Raw genomic sequence first — 19892 nt, forward strand, 5'->3', positions numbered from 1 at the left:
CCCCTGCCCAGGGGGCTCATGCCCACTTCCTGGACGCCCTCATGCCTATGTGCCCATCAGATTCGACCAGCATGTGAGAGCTCTGTAGACGGTGGAAAGGGGAGCACTGGGAGGGGTTTTCAGCACACCGCATGCTGTGCGTGGGCTACACCATCTTCACCCATCTACTGAAATGATGACCACGTTCCCTGACCGCCCAGACCCCACTCCCTCCTCCCTCCAGAGCCATCCTGAGAACCAGGCCAGCCCAGCCCAGGACCCCCATGTGATGTGGAGGAGCAGCTCCTGTGGGTGAAGAAGGAGGAGACAAACCCTTCTAAACAGAATGAGTAATAGCCTCCTCACTTGCCCAGTGTTGGCAAAGCCAGGGACAAGAGGCCGGTTTGGAAATATTACTTGTACCATGTGGCAGGTGGACAGTGAGAGCCAGGCCTCCACAGGGAATGTATGTGCCCAACCCCTGCTGTATTAACGCATCCCCCAGGATTTAGCCCCATGAGAGAAGATTCCACAGAGCCCAGTTTTGTGCTACACAAAGTATCTTCTTAGGAGATCCATCCCGTTGCAGGGGATCCATCCTCCCAAGAAGTAGTAACAGGTGGAAAAGAGATGTATTTGTCTCACGTTCGCTGTGGATTAAGGTTTGCTTGGTAGAAGGGACACACCATGCATTATATATATATTTTTTCTTTTTTTAAGATGGGGTTTTGCCATGTTGGCCAGGCTGGTCTCGAACTCCTGACCTCAGGTGATCCACCCACCTCAGCCTCCCAAAGTACTGGGATTACAAGTGTGAGCCACTGCGCCTGGCCACACCATGCATTTTAAAGAAGAGACTTATTTGAATTTTTTATTTTGTTAAGATGAGCAGAAGTCAATGAAAAAAACAGTTTCTTCCTTCCTTCTTTCCCTCCCTCCCTCCCTCCCTCCCTCCCTTCCTTCATTCCTTCCTTCCTTCCTTCCCTCAGACAGGGTCTCACTATCACCCAGGCTGGAATGCAATGGCTAAATCATGGCCCACTGCAGCCACAACCTCCTGGGCTCAAGCACTTCTCCTGCCTCAGCCTCCTGAGTAGCTGGGACTACAGGCTTGTGTCACCACGCCCAGCTAATTTTAAAATTTTTTTTATAGAGATGGGGGTCTTACCGTGTTGCCCAGGCTGGTCTCAAACTCCTGAGCTCAAGCAGTCTGCCCACCTTGGCTTCCCAAAGTGCTGGGATTACAGGCATGAGCTACCATGCAGGGCCAAAAGAACCATTTTTAACTAACATGTTAATTGTGAATGCTGAAACATTGATTATTTATATTTTATCCTTACTATATGTGATAGGCAAAATCCTTGGAACCCATCTACTCCAAATCCCAGCCATTTATACAAAAACAAACACCAACCAAAACTTAGATATAATTATCCTTTAGATATTTTGAATCGTTAACTATTTTATAGTTGTAAATGTGGATTTTTTAAAAAGCCAATATTGAAAAATCTTTTCCATTCTTACCAACTTTAAGGAAGTTGATGACTTTCTTAAAATACAAACTAGGACTGGGCATGGTGGCTCATGCCTGTATTCCAGCACTTTGGGAGGCTGAGGTGTGAGAATTGCTTGAATCCAGGAGTTTGAGACCAGCCTGGGCAACATAGTGACACCTAGTCTTAAAAAAAAAAAAAAAATTTAATTAGCCAGGTGTGATGTTGTGTGTCCATAGTACCAGCTACTCAGGAGGCTGAGGAGGGAGGATTGCTTGAGGCCAGGAGGTTGAGTCTGCAGTGAGCTGTGATTGTACCACTATGCTCCAGCCTAGGCAACAGAAAAAAAAAAAGCAATCTTATAATTAATCGAGCCATTACTTCCCCTTTCTCATCCAAGGTGAGAAAAGCCTTGTTGCTTTTTCAGTTTGTAAGTGATTCTCTAGATTAGAATGAATACATTTTGGCCGGGCGAGGTGGCTCACACCTGTAATTCTAGCACTTTGGGAGGCCGAGGAGGGTGGATCTCGAGGTCAGGAGTTCAAGACCAGCCTGGCCAAGATGGTGAAACCCCATCTCTACTAAAAGTACAAAAATTAGCCAGGTGCAGTGACCGGTGCCAGTAATCCCAGCTACTCAGGAGGCTGAGGCAGAAGAATGGCTTGAACCCGGGGGACAGAGGTTGCAGTTAGCCGAGATGGCATCAATGCACTCCAGCCTGGGTGACAGAGCGAGACTCCGTCTTTATAAATAAATACATAAATACATAAATAAAAATAAAAGAAGGAGCAAATTTGAGAAAGAAAAGATTTGATGTTGGTGAAAGCAGCACATTCTTTCTGGGATCATATGCTGCTTCTGCAGGCTAAGAAATTCAATTGTTTGGCCAGGCGCAATGGCTCATGCCTGTAATCCTAGCACTTTGGGAGGCTGAGGCAGGCAGATTGCTTGAGCTCAGGAGTTCAAGACCAGCCTGGACAACAACGGTGAAACCCTGTCTCTACTAAAATACGAAAAGTTAGCCGGGAGTGGCGGCATGTGCCTGTAGCCTCAGCTATTCGGAAGGCTGAGGCAGGAGAATCACTTGAACCCAGAAGGCGGAGGTTGCAGTGAGCCAAGATCGTGCCACTGCACTTCAGCCTGGGCAGCAGAGCAAGACCCCGTCTCCAAAAAAAAAGAAAGAAAGAGAGAAAGAAATTCAATTGTTTAAGATTAGTTTGATTCAGCATGTACTTGGATGCCAGACACTGACAACAGGCAGGGTGAGGGATAATGATGCCTCGTAACACCCTTCCCCTGCCCTTGGCGAGGGCACAATCTAAAGGCAGAGGCTGCCATGAATCCACTCTTTAAAAGTTTTTTAAGTCTATATAACCAAATAAATTTAACATTTGATTTTACAGCAGTTGCCAATGTTTCACCCCATTTATAGTCTTTGTTATATGTATGTGAAATGGCCCTTCATTGAAAGGGACCCTGGGAGCTACTTTTGACAGAAGTTTATGGTTCATAAATGTCATTCTGGGAGCTGCCACTCGGGAAACCCGAACTGGAGAGGATGCACCTGGGGAAGGGAGTGGCTGGGGATGACACAGTTGCAGGCTGAGCGACGTTGCCCTGGCTGTCAGCTGCCAGATCGTAACTGTATTAATATATCATGGCAATGATAGAGTGGGTGCCGTGTGTGGGTCAGGGGATACGCCGTTTTGCACTCTACTTCAGTCAGACCTCACAGCCATTCTGGAATGTGGATGTTCTCAGCCTCAACTTACAGATGAGGAAACTGAGGCACACAAAGGTGAAGTCACTTTTCCAACGATACCCTTCTGTGGCAGAACCACAAGGTGGCTTGGGAGCTTCCTTAATAATCTCCTTTAGTCGGCTCCCATTTCTTTCATGGGGAAAACTGGCATTCCCTAGTCTTATGTGAAGCGTTAGCTAAACACAGCTTCAACAGACCTCTCCAACCACATCGCTGCCTCGAAACACCTCCTCTACAGAGATCTGGAGTCGCCCCAAGGCTGGGCTAGGTGCCCCTGCCCTTGTCACCACCCTGCACTGTAACCACGGCCCCTGTCACTGAGGCGAGCCATTTGAAGGGAGGGACTGTGTTTTACTGGGCTTTATATTTTCACCACCTGGAACTTTGCCCAGTGCATAGCTGGTGCTCCAGGAATGCTGTTGAATGAATTAATGTAGCAAATAAGTGGCAGAGCCAGGGGCCAAGCCCACGCCTGTTGTACCCCAAAGACTTCTCATTCATTTCATTTTGCCTCGTGCAGGATCTAAGCCTCTCCGTCTCGCCTGCCTCCGGATGAAAGTGATATTACAGTGTCTTGGTGAAGGTGGTGGAGCTGCAGGATTCTTTCTGCTACAGAAGGGAAACAGAGGCTTGGGGGAATTAAGTGAGAGATGTCTTGGGACACGCCCAGGGCCACATGGTTTAGGGGAGTTGAGAGGGACAATGAGCAGACAGACCACAGGGCTGGATGCAGGAGGTGCAGGGTTCGAGTCCTGGCCCTTCCATTATCAGGCGGTATGACCTCGCTCTGGGCCTCTGCATCTTGGCTGTGAAGGGAGGGTCTGGTCCAGTGGGGTCTCTGAACCCTGGGGACGTATTGCTGGGATAGGGGAGAGCATGGGAGACTCTGCTTCTCTGGCAGTGGGTCCTGCCGGGGACAGGGTCTCATCCAACCACCCACGCCATGAGATGGAGCTTGGGGATGGGACGAGGAGCCGGGAAACTTCTAGCCTCCTTGAGGAGAGAAGCTGATAGGGGCACTTAGAGCCCAGACTGAAGTCAGAACACCCGTCCCACCCCAGGAGGCATCAGGAAGTGATCTCCAAGCATTAGATCATACATGGGCTTTTCATGGAGACCCTGAAGCTTGGTTTATCCCAGTCCTTTGAGATAGAAATGACCCCAGTGGCTCAGCAATGCCCCTTAGGACAAGATGAAGCCTGCCTGACCCCTCCAGGAGTCCTCCACGTTAGAAAGATGACTCATCACCACCTTGAGAGGCAGTGGGCTTGGCATGGGACTATCCGGTCTGCCCCTCCTAGCTATGTGATCTTGAGCAAGTTATTCATCTTCACTGGACCTCAGTTTTCTCATCTGTGAAACGGAGATACCAACATTGACCTCTGGGATCTGGGGAGGGTCAGAGGAGATAGTGGGTGGGTCAGGGCAACACAAATACAAGGCATTACATTATTGCTGTCATGGTTGTAATCAGCCCTGGTTGGAGAGCTCCTGTCTAAGGGTTCTCCCTTGGAAATTTGGGATTTGCCCTATTTGGGGTGGGGGGATGGTGTCTTGGTATCTTGTTTTACCATAAAATGCAACATGCCTTGCCGAGCCCTCCTTGGCTGGCAATACCCAATTCAAGAGCCACTCCATTGCGGAAGCCTTCTCCGACCTTTTCAACCGAAATCAACCGCTCCTTTCTGTGGGCCCTGCTGTGCCTGGGAAACAAGACTCTTGCCCTGGGGACCCTGGAACACTTGACCATGCTTGTCCCTCACCCATCTCTTCCACTAGGCCATGATTCCTAAGGGAAGCTCTGATGAGGCGCCCAATGAATGAATCAGTGAGGCAAGACACAGGGTGGGGGAGGGAACAGGAAAGACAAATTCCAGACACAAGCTGCGGGGTGGAGGGGACCCAGGCCTTGGCAGAGGGGCCATGGGGGCTGAGGGCTGGACAAAGTTTAGGGTTCTTTCTTTCCACCAGTTTTTTTTTTATACGAGGAAACTTTACTCATTTGGACTAACTATAGGACAGTTGAAATTACAGTAGACTCAAAAATTAAAGTACTTTTTCAACTTTTAAGTTCCAACAGTAGCTTGACCTTGGCCTCCTACAGCTCTCAGAAGAGCTGCTTAAAGGAGTCTCATGTTCTAATTGGGTCACAATGGCTTCCATGGAAGTGAGGGCTTCCAGAGGGCTGGGGAGCAAGGTGTGCTCCCAGAGTTGGCAGTTGTCTTGTGATTTTTACTGCAACATACAAGGCCCCTTGTAGAATTATGAATGGTGGTGGTGATGAGGGGAAGGCAGGGAGGTTGCCAGGTAAACTTGTCCAGGTCCTGTTCAAATGATTACATATGCCAGCTTCACAAGAGGGGTTCCTAGGGAAGGTGCCTTCTTTCCATTAGTCCACATACCTTTTCGTTTAAAAAAACTTTTTATTTTGATATAACATTACACTTAAAGTTACAAGTGGACTACAAAGAATTCCCACATGCCTTTTATGCTGACTCCCAAAATGGTGATGTTGTGCCATATTTGCATTGTTTTCAATCTCTCTGGGTCTCTCTCTATGTATATGCTCTGTTTACGTATGTATTGATATACATGCATACTATATACAGCTGTATCATTTAACAGTAAGTTGCAGGCTGGGCGCAGTGGCTCATGCCTGTAATCCCAGCACTTTGGGAGGCCGAGGCAGGTGGATCACCTGAGGTCACGAGTTCGAGACCAGCCTGGCCAACATAGTGAATCACTTGAACCCGGGAGGCGGAGGTTGCAGTTAGCCAGGATTGTGCCACTGCACTCCAGCCTGGGCAACAGAGCAAGACTGTGTCTAAAAAAATAAAAAATAAAAATAAAACAGTAAGTTGCAGACATATGACTCATATGCCTCTTTGCCTCTAAGTACTTCAGCGTGTGTAGGCCCTGAAACAAGGCACTGGTCCACATCTGAGGTCCCAGATGGTCAATGAAGTTGATCTTCAGCAGAGCAGTTTAATCAGGGGCAGCCTTGAAGGTGGTTGCAAGGGGGCCAATCTCTCGAGGCAGCTGAGAGCAGCCATTCTCCCGTGACTTCCTCCCTTTTTCCTTGACCCTGTCTCCTGTCTGCCTGTCCCAGCCCCACCCACAGCATCCACCCAGGAGGGCCCAGCACGCATGCTCCAGGCCTGGGATTCAAGCCTCAGCTCTGCCTCTTACCGGTTTTTTGTTTTCTTTTTTTTTTTTTTTTTTGAGACAGGTCTCCCCCTCTGTCACCCATGCTAGATGGAACTCTGGGGTCAAGTGACCCTCCCATCTCGGCCTCCCAAAATGTTGGGATTACACACCTGGACCTTCTTAACAGTTACTGTTAAGAATCTCCCTTGTAGATTACACCACCCCTGGACCTTCTTAACAGTTACTGATTCTTAGCAAGGCATTTACCCCTCTGGCCTCAGTTTCTGGGGCTGTAAAATGGAAACCTGGCGGTTGTAAAGAGGCTGGAACCCTACGGATGGCATAATAGATGCCCTAGTACTTTGTAAAGTACAAAGCCCAGTTCCTGGTTTTGTTTTGTTTCTTCGTTTGTTTTTTGTTTTTTGTTTTTGAGAGCCCAGCATTAATCCCTTTTCCTTCCTGGACTCTGGGAAGCCCACTCCATCTCTAGACTAAGAGAAAGACAGTCCTCCCCACTCACCCCTGCCATTGCGGGAAGAACTGAGAGAGCTTCTGTGTGAGGACGGAGCGGTGGAGGACGGGGCGGCAGACCCTGCCTCGGCAGATGCCCGCCTCGGGAAGAACCCACAGGGAAGCTGGTAACAAATCTGCCAGCCACGTGGAAAGCCGCTGGGCCAAACGACAGGGGTGTCCTGGGGAGCTTTTGCAAGGCAAAGGCTTTTGCAAGTTAGTTTCCTGAGCACCCACTGTGCGCCATCCTCTCTGGAGGGCCAAGGAATCCTCATGGGTCTCCAAAGGGAGGCCACTTAAGGAATGAAAAAGAGCCCAGGTCTCAGCCTGTCTGTCACTCAGTCACTAGTGACACTGGTGGGTCCCTTCTCTCAGTGCCTCACTTTGCCCATCTGTCCAATGAGGATGCTGGGGCCACCGTGCGGGAATTCTGAGGGAACTGGAATGAGGCAGGAATGTGAAAATACCCAGAAGTAGGGGAGGAAAGACCCCTGCAAGGAAGGCCAGCGACCCACCCCATCCATCTCTTTGTCCCTTGTAGTGCTGGAATGGTGGCAGACGCATAGTAGGGCTGAATTACTGCTTGAGTGGCAGATCCTCCCAGCTAGGACCTGGGTCTTCAAACAAACGTCTAGAAACCTCATTAGGCACTGGGGCCCCAGGATCATCACCTTCCGTCCAGTGACTTTATTGGAACTGCAGTGCCTCCTGGTGGCCAGTATGCACAACTGCAGTCTTGATCTTGGCCTGCTGGGAGTTGGGCCCTGGAACCTGAATGCTTAGCCTTCTGGGTAAGCAGCCAGGGCCGGGGACTCCTCTTCGGTCTTGGCTTCCCACAGGGCTGTGCCCCTCCATCTCCTCTTCTCATACCCCTCCCTGGCAGGAATTCATGCAATGTTGTTAAGCTGAGCAAACAGAAGGCAAGAGCTTTGTCCAGAGCCAGGGAGCTGCCAGGGTCACCTTTGGTCCTTCCTGCCCTGTGCTGTGGCTGGTTCCCTCGACCTCCCTCATCCTGCAAGGTCCCTTCTTCCGACTCCATGCAGCAGCCTCCTGACACAAGCAGTGTGTGCAGGGGACCAAGGCCCTGCTACGTCTGGAGCCCAGCTCCAGGGCCTGGGGCCCTTTCCTGCAGACGCACTGGCCACCCTCAGCTGTGCCTGCAGAGCTGCCCCAGCCATACCAGAGGCAGAAGGAGCCCAGAGGAGTCTCCCCCAACCCAGGCACACACAGGCATTTGCATTAATTCCAGGGGTGTGTCCTGAGCTCTTACTCACATGAGGCCCAGGCCCCAGCTCCAGACCCCAGCAGTACATCTGGGAGGCCCACTCTGACCAGCTCACAGTCTAGGGAGGGAGCAGGCCCATAAGTCGGTGCTGTAAAGCAGGGGATTCGGTGTTTAAGAGGCAAGGGAGGTCAGGCAGGAAGAAAGGTGACCCTTGGCTGAGCCTCGAAAGCCCAGGAGAGGGAATTCACAGCAGAAGAAATATAAAAAATAAAAGGTTCCATAGTATTTTTTTTTTTTAAAAAAAGGAAAGACAAGATATCACTTTCATCCTTTGTGCTGGCAAAGATTTTAAAAACACTATAATGACCATTATTGGCTGTGAAGTGGGAGGGGACACCGTGGTAGCTGAGGACGTTACAGGTTTCTAGAAGACAACTTGACTGTGTTTCTCAGAGACTCCCAGATATGTGGATAATTGAACTTTGTATTTCTAGTTCTTGAAGCTTCTTCTAAGGGAATGGCCATGCATGTATTGAGAGATTTAAATCACAGACCTGCTATGACTTCAAACAAGTAGAAACCTGTGAGCCCAACAGAAAAAGATGGATTAAATCAAATAGCGATTGTTCTCACTACATAGCCATTAAGAATGGTGTGGTAAAAGAATATAGAACAGCATGGAAAGAGGTACGGAATATGGTTAGATTTTACAAAAACGTTTACAGGCTGGGCACGGTGGCTCACGCCTGTAATCCCAGCACTTTGGGAGGCCCAGGAAGGCAGATCACCTGAGGTCAGGAGTTCGAGACCAGCCTGGCCAACATGGCAAAACCCCGTCTCTACTAAGAGTACAAAAATTAGCCGGGTGTGGTGGTGGGTGCCTGTAATCCCAGCTACTCAGGAGGCTGAGGCAGGAGAATAGCTTGAACCCGGGAGGACGAGATTGCACTGAGCCGAGATTGCGCCACTGCACTCCAGCCTGGGCGACAAGAGCGAGACTCCATCTCAAAAAAAACACAAAAGTCTACAAAGTAATGTCTTCTCGTGTGTGTTTGTGTGTGTGTGTATGTGTGTGTGTGTGAGTGATTTTCTTTTGGTCTGTCTTGATTTTTTTTAATCTTCCATATAGAACATAGATTACTATTTGTAAGGGGAAAGGAAAGTCACAAAAGTTACAGAGACAGCTATCTGGGTGAAAGTAGTAGTTAGCCACAGACAGAAGAGGCAGAGAGACGTGCTAGGTAGAAGGAAGGGTGCCCGCAGGAGTGCGGAAGTCTGAAGTTACTCGTGCAGCGCGCTGCAGAGCGGAAGCAGGTCTCTGAACCTCAAGCTAGATGGAATGCTGGGGTGTAAGTCCGTGAGTCTGGTGGGGACCAGTCCTGCCTTCGGGACCCTGAATGCCACATAAGCCTGATGTACAGGGTTGGCAGATTTAGCAAAAAGCAAGCAAGCAAACAACAAAACCAGGTTGCTCAGCCAAATCTGCATTTGAAATAATGAATAATTTGTAGGATAAGTATTTCTTGTGCCATATTTGGGATATACTTATACTGTTTAAAGTATTAACTGTTTATCTAAAATTCCAGTTTAACCGAGTCTCCTGTATTTTTTCTGGCCATTCTAAAGAGGGATCTGGGAGCCAGTGAAAGGTTACAGAGAGATCCCTGACATGACCAGCTGTGTATGTTTTAGACACGCCCTCTGGTTGTATTTGAGGGTCGTGAGCCTGAAAGTGGAGAAACCCCTCAGGAGGTCAGGACTGAGCGTCACGCTGAGCGTCACCCTGAGCGTCACCCTGAGCGTCACTGAGATCCTAGAGGTCTGAGTTGTGGGGGCCCAGTTTGTGAGGATGGTGGCCAATCCCCATGGCAAAAAAAGGGCCTTTCTCGGAAGCTTCCCTAACCTTCCTCCAGCCCATTCCAAGTGGTACTTGTCTCTTGCTTCCCATAATCCCACAGCACAGAGCCCAGCCCACTCTCAGAGCATGCACCATCCAGGATTCTAATCACTGCTTTCAGATAACGTTTCAACCTGTTCCTGGGAGAACAAATAGAAAATTAATTCAGACCAGCCCCGCCGCCCCCCGCAAAAAAGGAAAGAAACAAAATTAACCCATAGACCCATATTGCCACTTCTGGAGACTTGTAGTATTTTCCGAGGACAAATGCTCCACTCCCTTCCTCTTTTTGGTCAAAATGAGATTTATTTGATATAAATTGAACATCTTTACATGTGTTAAAACGCTATCCTTTCTTAGCATCATTTCATTCATTTGTTCATCAAATGTTTACTGAGCATCTACTGCATGCCAGCTATGATACTAGGTGTTACACAGCAGGGTAAACAAAGCATACATGTTCAGATATGTTCCCTGCTCCATGGGAGGGAGAGAGAGAGACAATAACAAAGGGAAAACAGAAGAACAAATAAATACTTACTATTGGCGCGGTGGTCCATGCCTGTAATCCCAGCACTTTGGGAGGTCAAGATGGGTGGATCATTTGAGGCCAGGAGTTCAAGACCAGCCTGGGCAACATGAGGAAACCCTGTCTCTACTAAAAATACAAAAATTAGCGGGGTGTGGTGGCCCATGCCTGTAGTCCCAGCTACTCAGGAGGCTGAGGCCCGAGAATCATTTGAATCTAGGAGGTGAGGTTGCAGTGAGCCAAGATCGAACACTGCACTCCAGCCTGGGTGGCAAAGCGAGACTCTGTCTCAAAAAAAGAAACAGCATGCAGAATAAAGACTATCAGGAAGGATCTTCCATTTATGGAAATATCATCCTTTATTTAACCAATCCCCTATTGTTGAATATTTTGATTACTGTCGGTTTTCCTACATATTAAACTATGACATGATGAACTTTCTCTCTAGTGAATTCTTACCATCATTTATTTAGAGTAAATTCCTAGAAGTGAGATTTCTGGGTGAAGGCATATAAACTTTTAATTTAGTTTTTGTTTTATATATTTGAACACAATTTTGTATTTTCTTTTTAGTTACATTTTTTAAAAATTGAAAACAACATGCTGTAAATTTTTTTTTTTTTTTTTTTTTTTGAGACGGAGTTTCGCTCTTGTTGCCCAGGCTAAAGTGCAATGGCACGATCTCAGCTCAGTGCAACCTGCGCCTCCCATGTTCAAGCGATTCTCCTACCTCACCCTCCCGAGTAGTTGGGATTATAGGCGGCTGCCACCATCCCCGATAAAGTTTTGTATTTTTAGTAGAGACGGGGTTTCACCGTGTTGGCCAGGCTGGTCTCAAACTTCTGACCTCAGGTGATCCACCACCCGCCTCTGCCTCTCAAAGTGCTAGGATTACAGGCGCAAGCCACCACACCCGGCTGTAAAAAACTTTTTGGTGTATACTTTTATGAGTTTTAACACACTCACGTATAGATTCATGTATTCACTGCCACAGTCAGGACACAGAATAGTTCCATCACACCAGTGCAAGCCCTTTGTTGACAAACCTTCCCCTCCTGCTTCACCTGGCAACCAGTGATCTGTTGCTAGAGTCCCCGTAGTTTTGCCTTTCCCAGAATTCATGTGCTAGCTGAGTGAAGTTGCACTTTATGTAAATTTGAGACTGGCTTCCTTTACAGACCCTAAGGCCACCTTTGAGATTCATCCATGTCATTGTTTGTCAACAGTTCTTTCTTTTCACTGTGGAGTTGATCTGTGGCCTGGATGGACCATAGCTTGCATCTCCATTCCCCTGTCAAAGGACACTTGGGGGTGTTTCCATTTCAGGGTGATTCTAAACAGCTGCTGCAGACATTTGCTTATGGGTTTGGGTTCCTCTCCTCTTAAAATAAGTCATTATTTCTGTAGGGTAATTACCTAGAAGTGGGATTGCTGGGTCATGAGGTCAGTGTTAGTTTAACTAGATAAGACACCGCCCAAGTGTTTGCACTGTGATGGATGGGAGTTCCAGGTGCTCCACACATCGCCGTAACTTGGCATCATCAGGTCTTCTTATTCCCACTGTGATAGGCACATAGTGGTATCTCATTGTGCTTTTAATTTGCATTTCCATAGCGGGTAATGAGGTTGAGCATCTTTCACGCTTATTTGCTCCCTGTATATCTTCTTGGGTGAAGTGTCTGCTAGAATATTTTGCCCACTTTTTGTTAAATACTACTATTAACTACACTCCACACTTTATTCAGATTTCACTGGCTTCCCCCAATGTCCTTTTACTGTTCCAGCATGCCCCCCAGAACACATTGATTACACTTAGTCCTCATGCCTCCTTGGCCTCCTCTAGTCCGGGGCAGTTTCTCAGACTTTCCTTATTTCGAGAGCATTTCAGGGCTTGGGTTGGTGGCTGTGGGTGAGCAGGATGGCCTGTGCCACTGGCTAGCCTGAGGACTGCCATTTCCACCCCACCCTCTGCTGAAGATTGGCAGCCCCTTGAGGGCCGGGACACTGTTTGTCTCTGCAAACGGCTGTGCCCCGTGCATGTGTGCTGAAATCTAAGCCCAGTCACTACTACCCCTTTGGCATTATTTATTGGGACTGGAGCTAAATTAGGGACATTCAAGTTGAGCTCTGGACAGACCCCAGCGTCAGATGAGGTGGGGTGGGGACGTGATCAATGGCTAACCTTTAACCTCCTCCCTCACCCCCACAGGACTGTTTGGACAGCAGTGGGTTTAGTCAGTGCCCTTTCAATAGCATGAAAGGGCCTCATGCTGGCCTGTTTTTTTAAAGGAGATTATATCAGTGTGTGCACTCCGCCACAGGGTGCGTGGGGCCAGCTCACCCGAGAACAGAGTGAGCGGCATGTCCCCCGCAAAGCACATGTTTGGAGGAAAAATAGATGTAATCAAAACCATGGAGGATAAAATGACTGAGACCCCTTGGCACCATATGCATGGGCCTGTGCACAGCTCCACACAGGCCCACACCACCCATGTCCACACCCACCCACGCGGATCTGCACCCACACACAACCGCCCACATGCCCACGGGGACACACATCCCACTTGTGTGCCTGCACTTGACCACACAAGCACGCACACTCCACAAAGCCATCCACAAGCAACTACACATATGTTCCCCACACCCACTCACAACGGCAGACTTGTGCCACATGCCCTCGGGTGTACATCTGTACACACAGATGCTACCAGCACCCTCTCCCTAAAATGGCTCTAGAAGGTCATTCTTTAAATCACGGCCAAAAAAAAAAAAGAAAGAAAGAAAGAAAAAAGAAAAATCAGTCACCTTTGGAAATCTCTTAAGGGTTTTCCTGTTTTAAAAAGGTAAAACTAGATTAGAGTGATGCCATTGGGTTGAACCAGGACAGATGGGTAGAGGTTAAGGGAACGAAGCAAGGCTTTCCACTTCATGCATTTCTACAGCTGAAATCCAACAGCCAGGGGTTCCCAGCACTAGAATAGGCAGCTCCCAGTGGTACGGGGGTCCTCCCAGGGGGAGTTCCAGCAGAGGTTAAAGGGCTCAGTGGCTCCCGATTGAGAATACAACCTTGAGCTGAATGCTTCCCACTTCATCAAAAGCAGTCTATGGCAATAATGCTGACCTAGGATTGTTTGAAGAACATTGGATACCATGATGGCCATACTGTGTGCACAACACCTTCTGTGGGGCAGGCATTGCTCTCGGTGATGTAGGTTCACTACTTGATTGATGGCTGTAAGTAGTTAGGGGTTTACTATCAGATCAAGACTGGGAAGCTGCAGATTGGGACTACATTGTCTTGGACCCCATAGCCTCATCCCTGGGACAAACTCATCATGGGAGGGGCGTCAGCATAGACCCTTTCCGGGTCCACAAGGAGCTGCTCCAGGGAAGATGTGAGAAGTCCAACCCCTGGCGGGTGGCCTGGACCCAGGCTGGGCGCTGTTGCTGCTCAGCCTCATGCCAGCATGAGGTGCCTCAAGGCTCTGAAGAAGGCTTGCACAGCATCCAGGCAAACTGAGAGCTCCCTGGCAGTCTTCTCTACCCCAGTGTGGCGGCAGGGTGGGTGTGGAGCCAGTTCCTGGCAGATCCTGGACTGGGTTTCTGGACCTTGGTTTCAATTCTGGAGCCTCCCCTATGAAGCCCGTCTTTGCTTCTCCCTCTGTCCCCTGCTCTCTGCATGGAGACACCGCTCAAGGTCTGTCTGGGTCTTTCTTCTCCCCTGTCTCCAGCAGTGACCTTTGCTGTTTGTGCTGTCAGCCTTGAATGGTGGCATTCGTCATTGAGTGCCCCTTTTCAAAGTATCCCACCCGACTTTCTCCCCAATGGGTAGGAGGATGAAGCAGTTGGTTCATTTACTCAAGAGACATTTTCTGCACATGCTCTATAGAACATCGGCTCACCAAAGGTGCACACAGATACCCGGACAGAACGAGAGCTCAGTGATGTTTGTTATTTAGAAGTTGTTCATTTATTCCTCAGCAACCTCTTACTGCATCTCTGCCACCAGACCTATCCTGTGCTGAGCCTCAGGCTGAGAAGGGACAAACGGCATGAGGTCCCAGCCCTTGGGGAACTGACATTCTATAGGAGGAGCTGGACATTCAGGGCTTGATGAGATACGAGTCAGCAGACATAGCCAGTCAGTGGAGAGGGTGAGCAGAGGATAGAAAACAGTCACAATCTGGGAGGGCCTCCTGGAGGAGCACTGGATCTTGGAGGTCAGCTGGAAAGAGGAACATTCCAGGCAGGGGCCTGAGATGGAGACTTGGGGGACCAAGGTCGGTGGTTTCCTTTGGTCAAGAGCAATCAGCCTGAGCCATGGAACTTCTATTTTCAGAGGCCATCTTGCTGAGGAGGGCACCTTGCAGGGAGCCAGCTCTGACCAGCACCCAGGCCTTCAGCCACCACGCTGACTCTCCAGCCAGCCCGGGGTCATCTCCCTGGAGAGCAATCTGCTGGCTTTGCCCAGGGCCCGGCCCCACTCCTCATCTCATCCCTGCCACCATCTGTCTCACACAGGCTGGAGAAACTCAGGGCCACCCGAGGAACAGCAGTGGGAACTGCAGAAGGAAGGGAGACTCGGAGGGGTGGCAGTAGCCTCCCAATGTCCGCAGGGACAGGGCTGTCATGGGGAAGGGCGCTGGGGGGTTAGAACTGGAACCAGTGAGCCAGACCTACAGGAGACAGACATGGGCTGGGTCTAAGGACAAATAGTCCTGCTGTCCTGGGGGCAGTGAGCTCCCTGCTACCCTAGACTGGAACCAGTGCCAGATGGAGATGCTGCAGGTGGCGGGAGGTAGACATAGACAGCCTGAGCTTGGGGTCTTAGGACTCAGACTCTGAAAGGGCCATGCTTGTCATTCTGACCAGTCGAGTGGAGCCGCAGAACTTCGGGGAATTTTTCTCTGTTGTCTAAATGAGGAACCCAGCCTCAGAATTTAAAGCAAGCTGACTCAAGACAGGTTAGAAGGTTTGCTTCCTTCTTCCTTGAGGAACCAGGAGCAGCGCTCCCCTGAATTCCTTCCATCTCTGACACAGGCACACCCTCCCCCTCTCCTCCCCTCCCCAGGTCCTCAGGGACAGTTCTGGCTGCTGGTGAGCAAGGGAGGAGGGACCCTCAACTACCCCGCTGTCCCTATTTGTAGGTGAGACTCCAGAGATGAAATGGGTCATCTGAAGTCCTGAGCAGAGCGGGGGCCGAGGCCAGGGCTCCCAACTCTTGGGCTGGTGGTCTTTGCACACCCTGTGCCACCTCTATCTCTGCCTGCTCACTTGGTCTCAGTGGGCAGCTGGAGGTGGACAAAACTGGACCCTTACTTGTCACCAAGAAGACTGGACTTTCTGCCACTTCCCCTGAGAGGCCAAGAGCTGGCTCAGTGCTGAGAGGCTGCCCCCAGGCCACATCCTCACTCCCTCATCTTCAGTGGCTGGTCCTGCTCCCCACAAGATGGACAGAGCAGGATGCCTTGGTCATGTGAGGCCCCTGGGTTCCTTCTGCCCCTACCTCTCTCCCTGGGAATAAGGCCTAAGACCCCAGGGGAGGGAGTAGAGGGCAGGCCAGGAGATGAGAGGCTGTGCTCTGTCCGGAACTGGGGCATGTTCCCTTCTCTCTCTGGCCTCAGTTTCCCCCCAGTTAAAACTAAGAGTTCAGGCTGGTCCATACCAACTCTCAGTTCCTGTAACATGGAGCTCCCATTGCTGTGCAGGGTGGTCCCAATCCCCAGCAAGGGTCTATGGGGCTGTGAGATGGGGCCTGGGGACCAGGGCTCAGGGCTCAGTGCTCACCTCCCTCAGCCCCTCATCTGGCTTCCAGGAAGTTGCAAAACAGGGATGGTTATTTTTGGTGAGGCTGGGTGGGGTTTCTAAAAAAAAAAAAAACCTAAAACATAAAATGTATTTGTCTGCCCGGAAGATAAATATCTTTGCTGAAAGCTCTTGGCCCAGCTGCCAGCTGCAGTTTGCAGAATGCTGTCACTGAAGCCGTGGCTGTCTGCATGTGCCTGGGCTCACACAGGTGTCATGAGTGATGCCGCTGGGCCGGTTGTGCACCCCCACGGCGTCTGCACTTCCAGTGGCCCTCAGGAGCAGCCTCCTGAAGCTGCTTCCAGGCCTACTCTGGGCACTCACCTCTATGCCCTTTCCTTGATGCCTTGGAGAGGGAGGTGAGAATGCCACAGGCCAAATGTCCCTCTCAGCTTCCCCAGTGTGCACAGAAAGCCAGGGATGAGACGAGTCTGAAGCCTCAGCCCTCAGGACCTGGATGGAGTCAGAAGACCTGGGCTAGAGGCATCATTCTGATGCTTAATGCCCATCGCTTGGACCTATTTCCAGAAGAGGAAACCGAGGGTCAGAGTGGTTGATGCTCACACCTACCACATGTGCTTGTTGTGATGATCAAAGCTCGTGCACGTGAAAGGTCGTGTCAAATGCTCCCCACACGTCTTATTAATTGTGTTCGTTCTTTCACTCAACAAGTTCCTTTTCCCCAAGTTACAGACAAGGAATGCGGTCCTTGAGGAGCTCACACCCACATCTGCAGACACCCAGTTGGCTGCCGTTCGCTAGGCATCTGTGCACGCCCTGCACATGCTCCTGTGCCCAAGGGCCTGCATGCTTGGAGGACTTCTCTAGGGTCGGAGTCCTCTAATGTTCACAGGGTCTGTGGGTTTGCAAGTCCAGACTAGAAATGTGAATATCAATAAGGCAAAACTACATAGCTAGCACGCTAGCCTCTTTATTTCCCACAGCTACCCTATGAGGAAGATCCTATAAGTGTCTTCATCCCCATTTTATAGAGGGGGAAACTGAGGCACATAGAGGGTAGGTAAGCTCTCCTGAGCACACAGCTGGGGAGTCATGGCCATAAGATTCATAGCTGGGCTAAAGAGTCCATGACCTAAACCGGGGTCCTTAGCCCCCAGGCTGTGGACCAGTACCAGTCCATGGCCTGTTAGTAACTGGGCCGCACACAGGAGGTGAGCGGCAGGTGAGCGAGCATTACCGCAAGTTCTGGCTCCTGTCAGATCAGCAGTGCCATTAGATTCTCACAGGAGTGTGAATCCTACTGTGAACCATGCATGTGAGGGATCTAGGTTGCGTGCTCCTTATGAGAATCTGATGCCTGATGATTTCAGGTGGAACAGTTTCATCCCCAAACCATTCCCCACCACCACCTGCTCCACCCATGGAAAAAAATATCTTCCACAAAACCAGTCCCTGGTGCCAAAAAGGTAGGGACTGCTGTCCCAAACCCTTTGCCAGGAGGTGAGTGTGTCTGCCTAGGAAGCTCACCAGGTTGTGTGGTGGTAAACTGGCTTCTCACCTCACTCTCCCACCCCAGCCTCCACCTCTTCTTCCTTAACCGGTATGGGTTGACTCGTCCTTGCAGTCCTGAGCTCCTAGGAATGTGCCAGGGGGTTCCATCTGTCAGATGTAGGGGCTGGGAGCTGTGCTCATGTACACCTACCCAGGCCTGGGGTCAGCGTGCTGGGGATGAAGGTGCCTGGGCAGTCTCTGTAAACTGTGGGCAGGAGCTGCTTGTAACAGGAAATGTGGCTCATGCCTCAATCCCATGCACCCCCAAGGAAGAAAGACCCTTCTCTTGAACAATAGGTGAGATCAGTGTGCAGGGCTAGGGGGCAGGGAAGGAGGTGTTGACTCCTCAGCACTGGACTCTTGGGGCAGAGTCTCCACAGCTCCTGCTGAACTCCTGGTGGGACTAGGCCAGGAAAGGAGGGGCACTCCTGTCTGCCCCAATGGTGGGTCCTCCTCACCCCAAGCCCCACTGGGCCAGACATGGCTGCTGAATGAGTTTCCCTTCCACCCAGGGAGGCCATGGCACTGGGGTCAGAATTCTCGGGGCCCAGAAAAGTCCTAATGAAGGGAATCTCTCTAGAGAGAGGAGCTCAGGGTCAATGAGGTGGGGATTAAAGGTCACAGAGGTCAGATTGGCTGATTTAGGTTCACACACATTGTTACTGGAAGGGACCTAGTCTAAGATAATGGCAAAGAGGCTCAGAGAGGGGAAGAGATTTGCCCAAGGTCACACAGCATGTTAATGGCAAGCCAGAATTAGAAGCCAAGTCTCCTGACCTTACATCCAATGAGCTCTAAGAGGAAAAAGGCAAGGGGTGGCTACCCGAGTGCCCCACTCTCCCCCTGACATCCCCCTTCTCTTGCTTGGTTCAACCATTGGTTTCTGACTTTGTTTCCTCCTCCCTCAGCTAAAGAGAGTTCCCTGGGTGAGCCAGAGTTACCCCCTGACTCTGACACTGTGGGGATGGACAGCAGCTACCTGAGTGTCAAGGAGGCTGGGGTGAAGGGGCCCCAGGACCGGGCCAGCTCAGACCTCCCCAGCCCGTTGGAGAAGGCCGACTCCGAGAGCAACAAGGGCAAGAAGCGGCGGAACCGGACCACCTTCACCAGCTACCAGCTGGAGGAGCTGGAGAAGGTCTTCCAGAAGACCCACTACCCAGACGTGTATGCGCGGGAACAGCTGGCCATGAGGACAGACCTCACCGAGGCCCGCGTGCAGGTCAGTGAGGGCCACCTGGGAGTGAGGCTGGTAAAGCAGAGCCTGTCCCTGGGCTCTTGGCTGCAGCTGGGGTCTCCTGACTGCCCACCAACCACACCATGGTTTTCCTTTCCTCAGTTCATTGAGAACCTGAAAGAGGGGGCTCCTAGCCTGCCCTTCATGCCCCTGTCCCAACTAGAGCAACTCTGCTTTTATCCTCTTTAATATTGGGCTTCTGCACTGTGGCGGGGGGTGCAAAGGAAGGAGGGCCCCCAGCAGAGGGGCAGGAAGGCTGCTGCTGGCTGTTTCTGGGCTTTACACAGTGTGAGAATCCTGGCTCTTTCATACAGAGAAGGGTTACTGGTCCCTGCTCTAGAAAGCCTATGTCTTAGACAGGAAACAGGACAAACATGAAGACAATGTCTACAGCATCCCAATGGGCAGAAACAGAGAATAGTTTAGCTCTTCCTTCTGCCTAAATGGCTGCATCCCCCTCCATTTTTCAAGTCCCAACTCATACCTCTTCTGGGAAGTCTTCCTGACCACTGTGGCTAAAGTAGTAGCCCCCTATTACCAGCCAACAACCAAAACACCCAACCCAGTACAATACAGTGGAACCCAACACTCAACCCAACTCACTGCAACCCAACACAACACAACCCAATAGAACTCAACTCAACCCAGCACAACACAATGGAACTCAACACACTCAACCCAATTCAACCAATTCCAACACGACACAACCCAATATAACACATTCCAATGGAACTCAACCTAACACAACACAACACAATGGAACCTGACACACTCAACTCAACTCAGTGCAACCGAATAG

The 19892-nt window shown here is 50.3% G+C and overlaps 1 protein-coding gene across 1 annotated transcript in view; it reads left to right on the forward strand.

The window, feature by feature from the left end:
* The window catches only part of ALX4 (ALX homeobox 4), a 50040-nt gene that overhangs the window by 16106 nt on the left and 14042 nt on the right, over window positions 1-19892 (forward strand). The window contains exon 2 of the mRNA XM_054439125.2: window positions 18768-19078. Coding sequence (XP_054295100.2) covers window positions 18768-19078 — 311 coding nt within the window. The remainder of the gene's footprint in view (window positions 1-18767; window positions 19079-19892) is intronic.

Source organism: Pongo pygmaeus, chromosome 9 (genome assembly GCF_028885625.2).
Source record: "Pongo pygmaeus isolate AG05252 chromosome 9, NHGRI_mPonPyg2-v2.0_pri, whole genome shotgun sequence".
Lineage (NCBI taxonomy): Eukaryota > Metazoa > Chordata > Mammalia > Primates > Hominidae > Pongo > Pongo pygmaeus.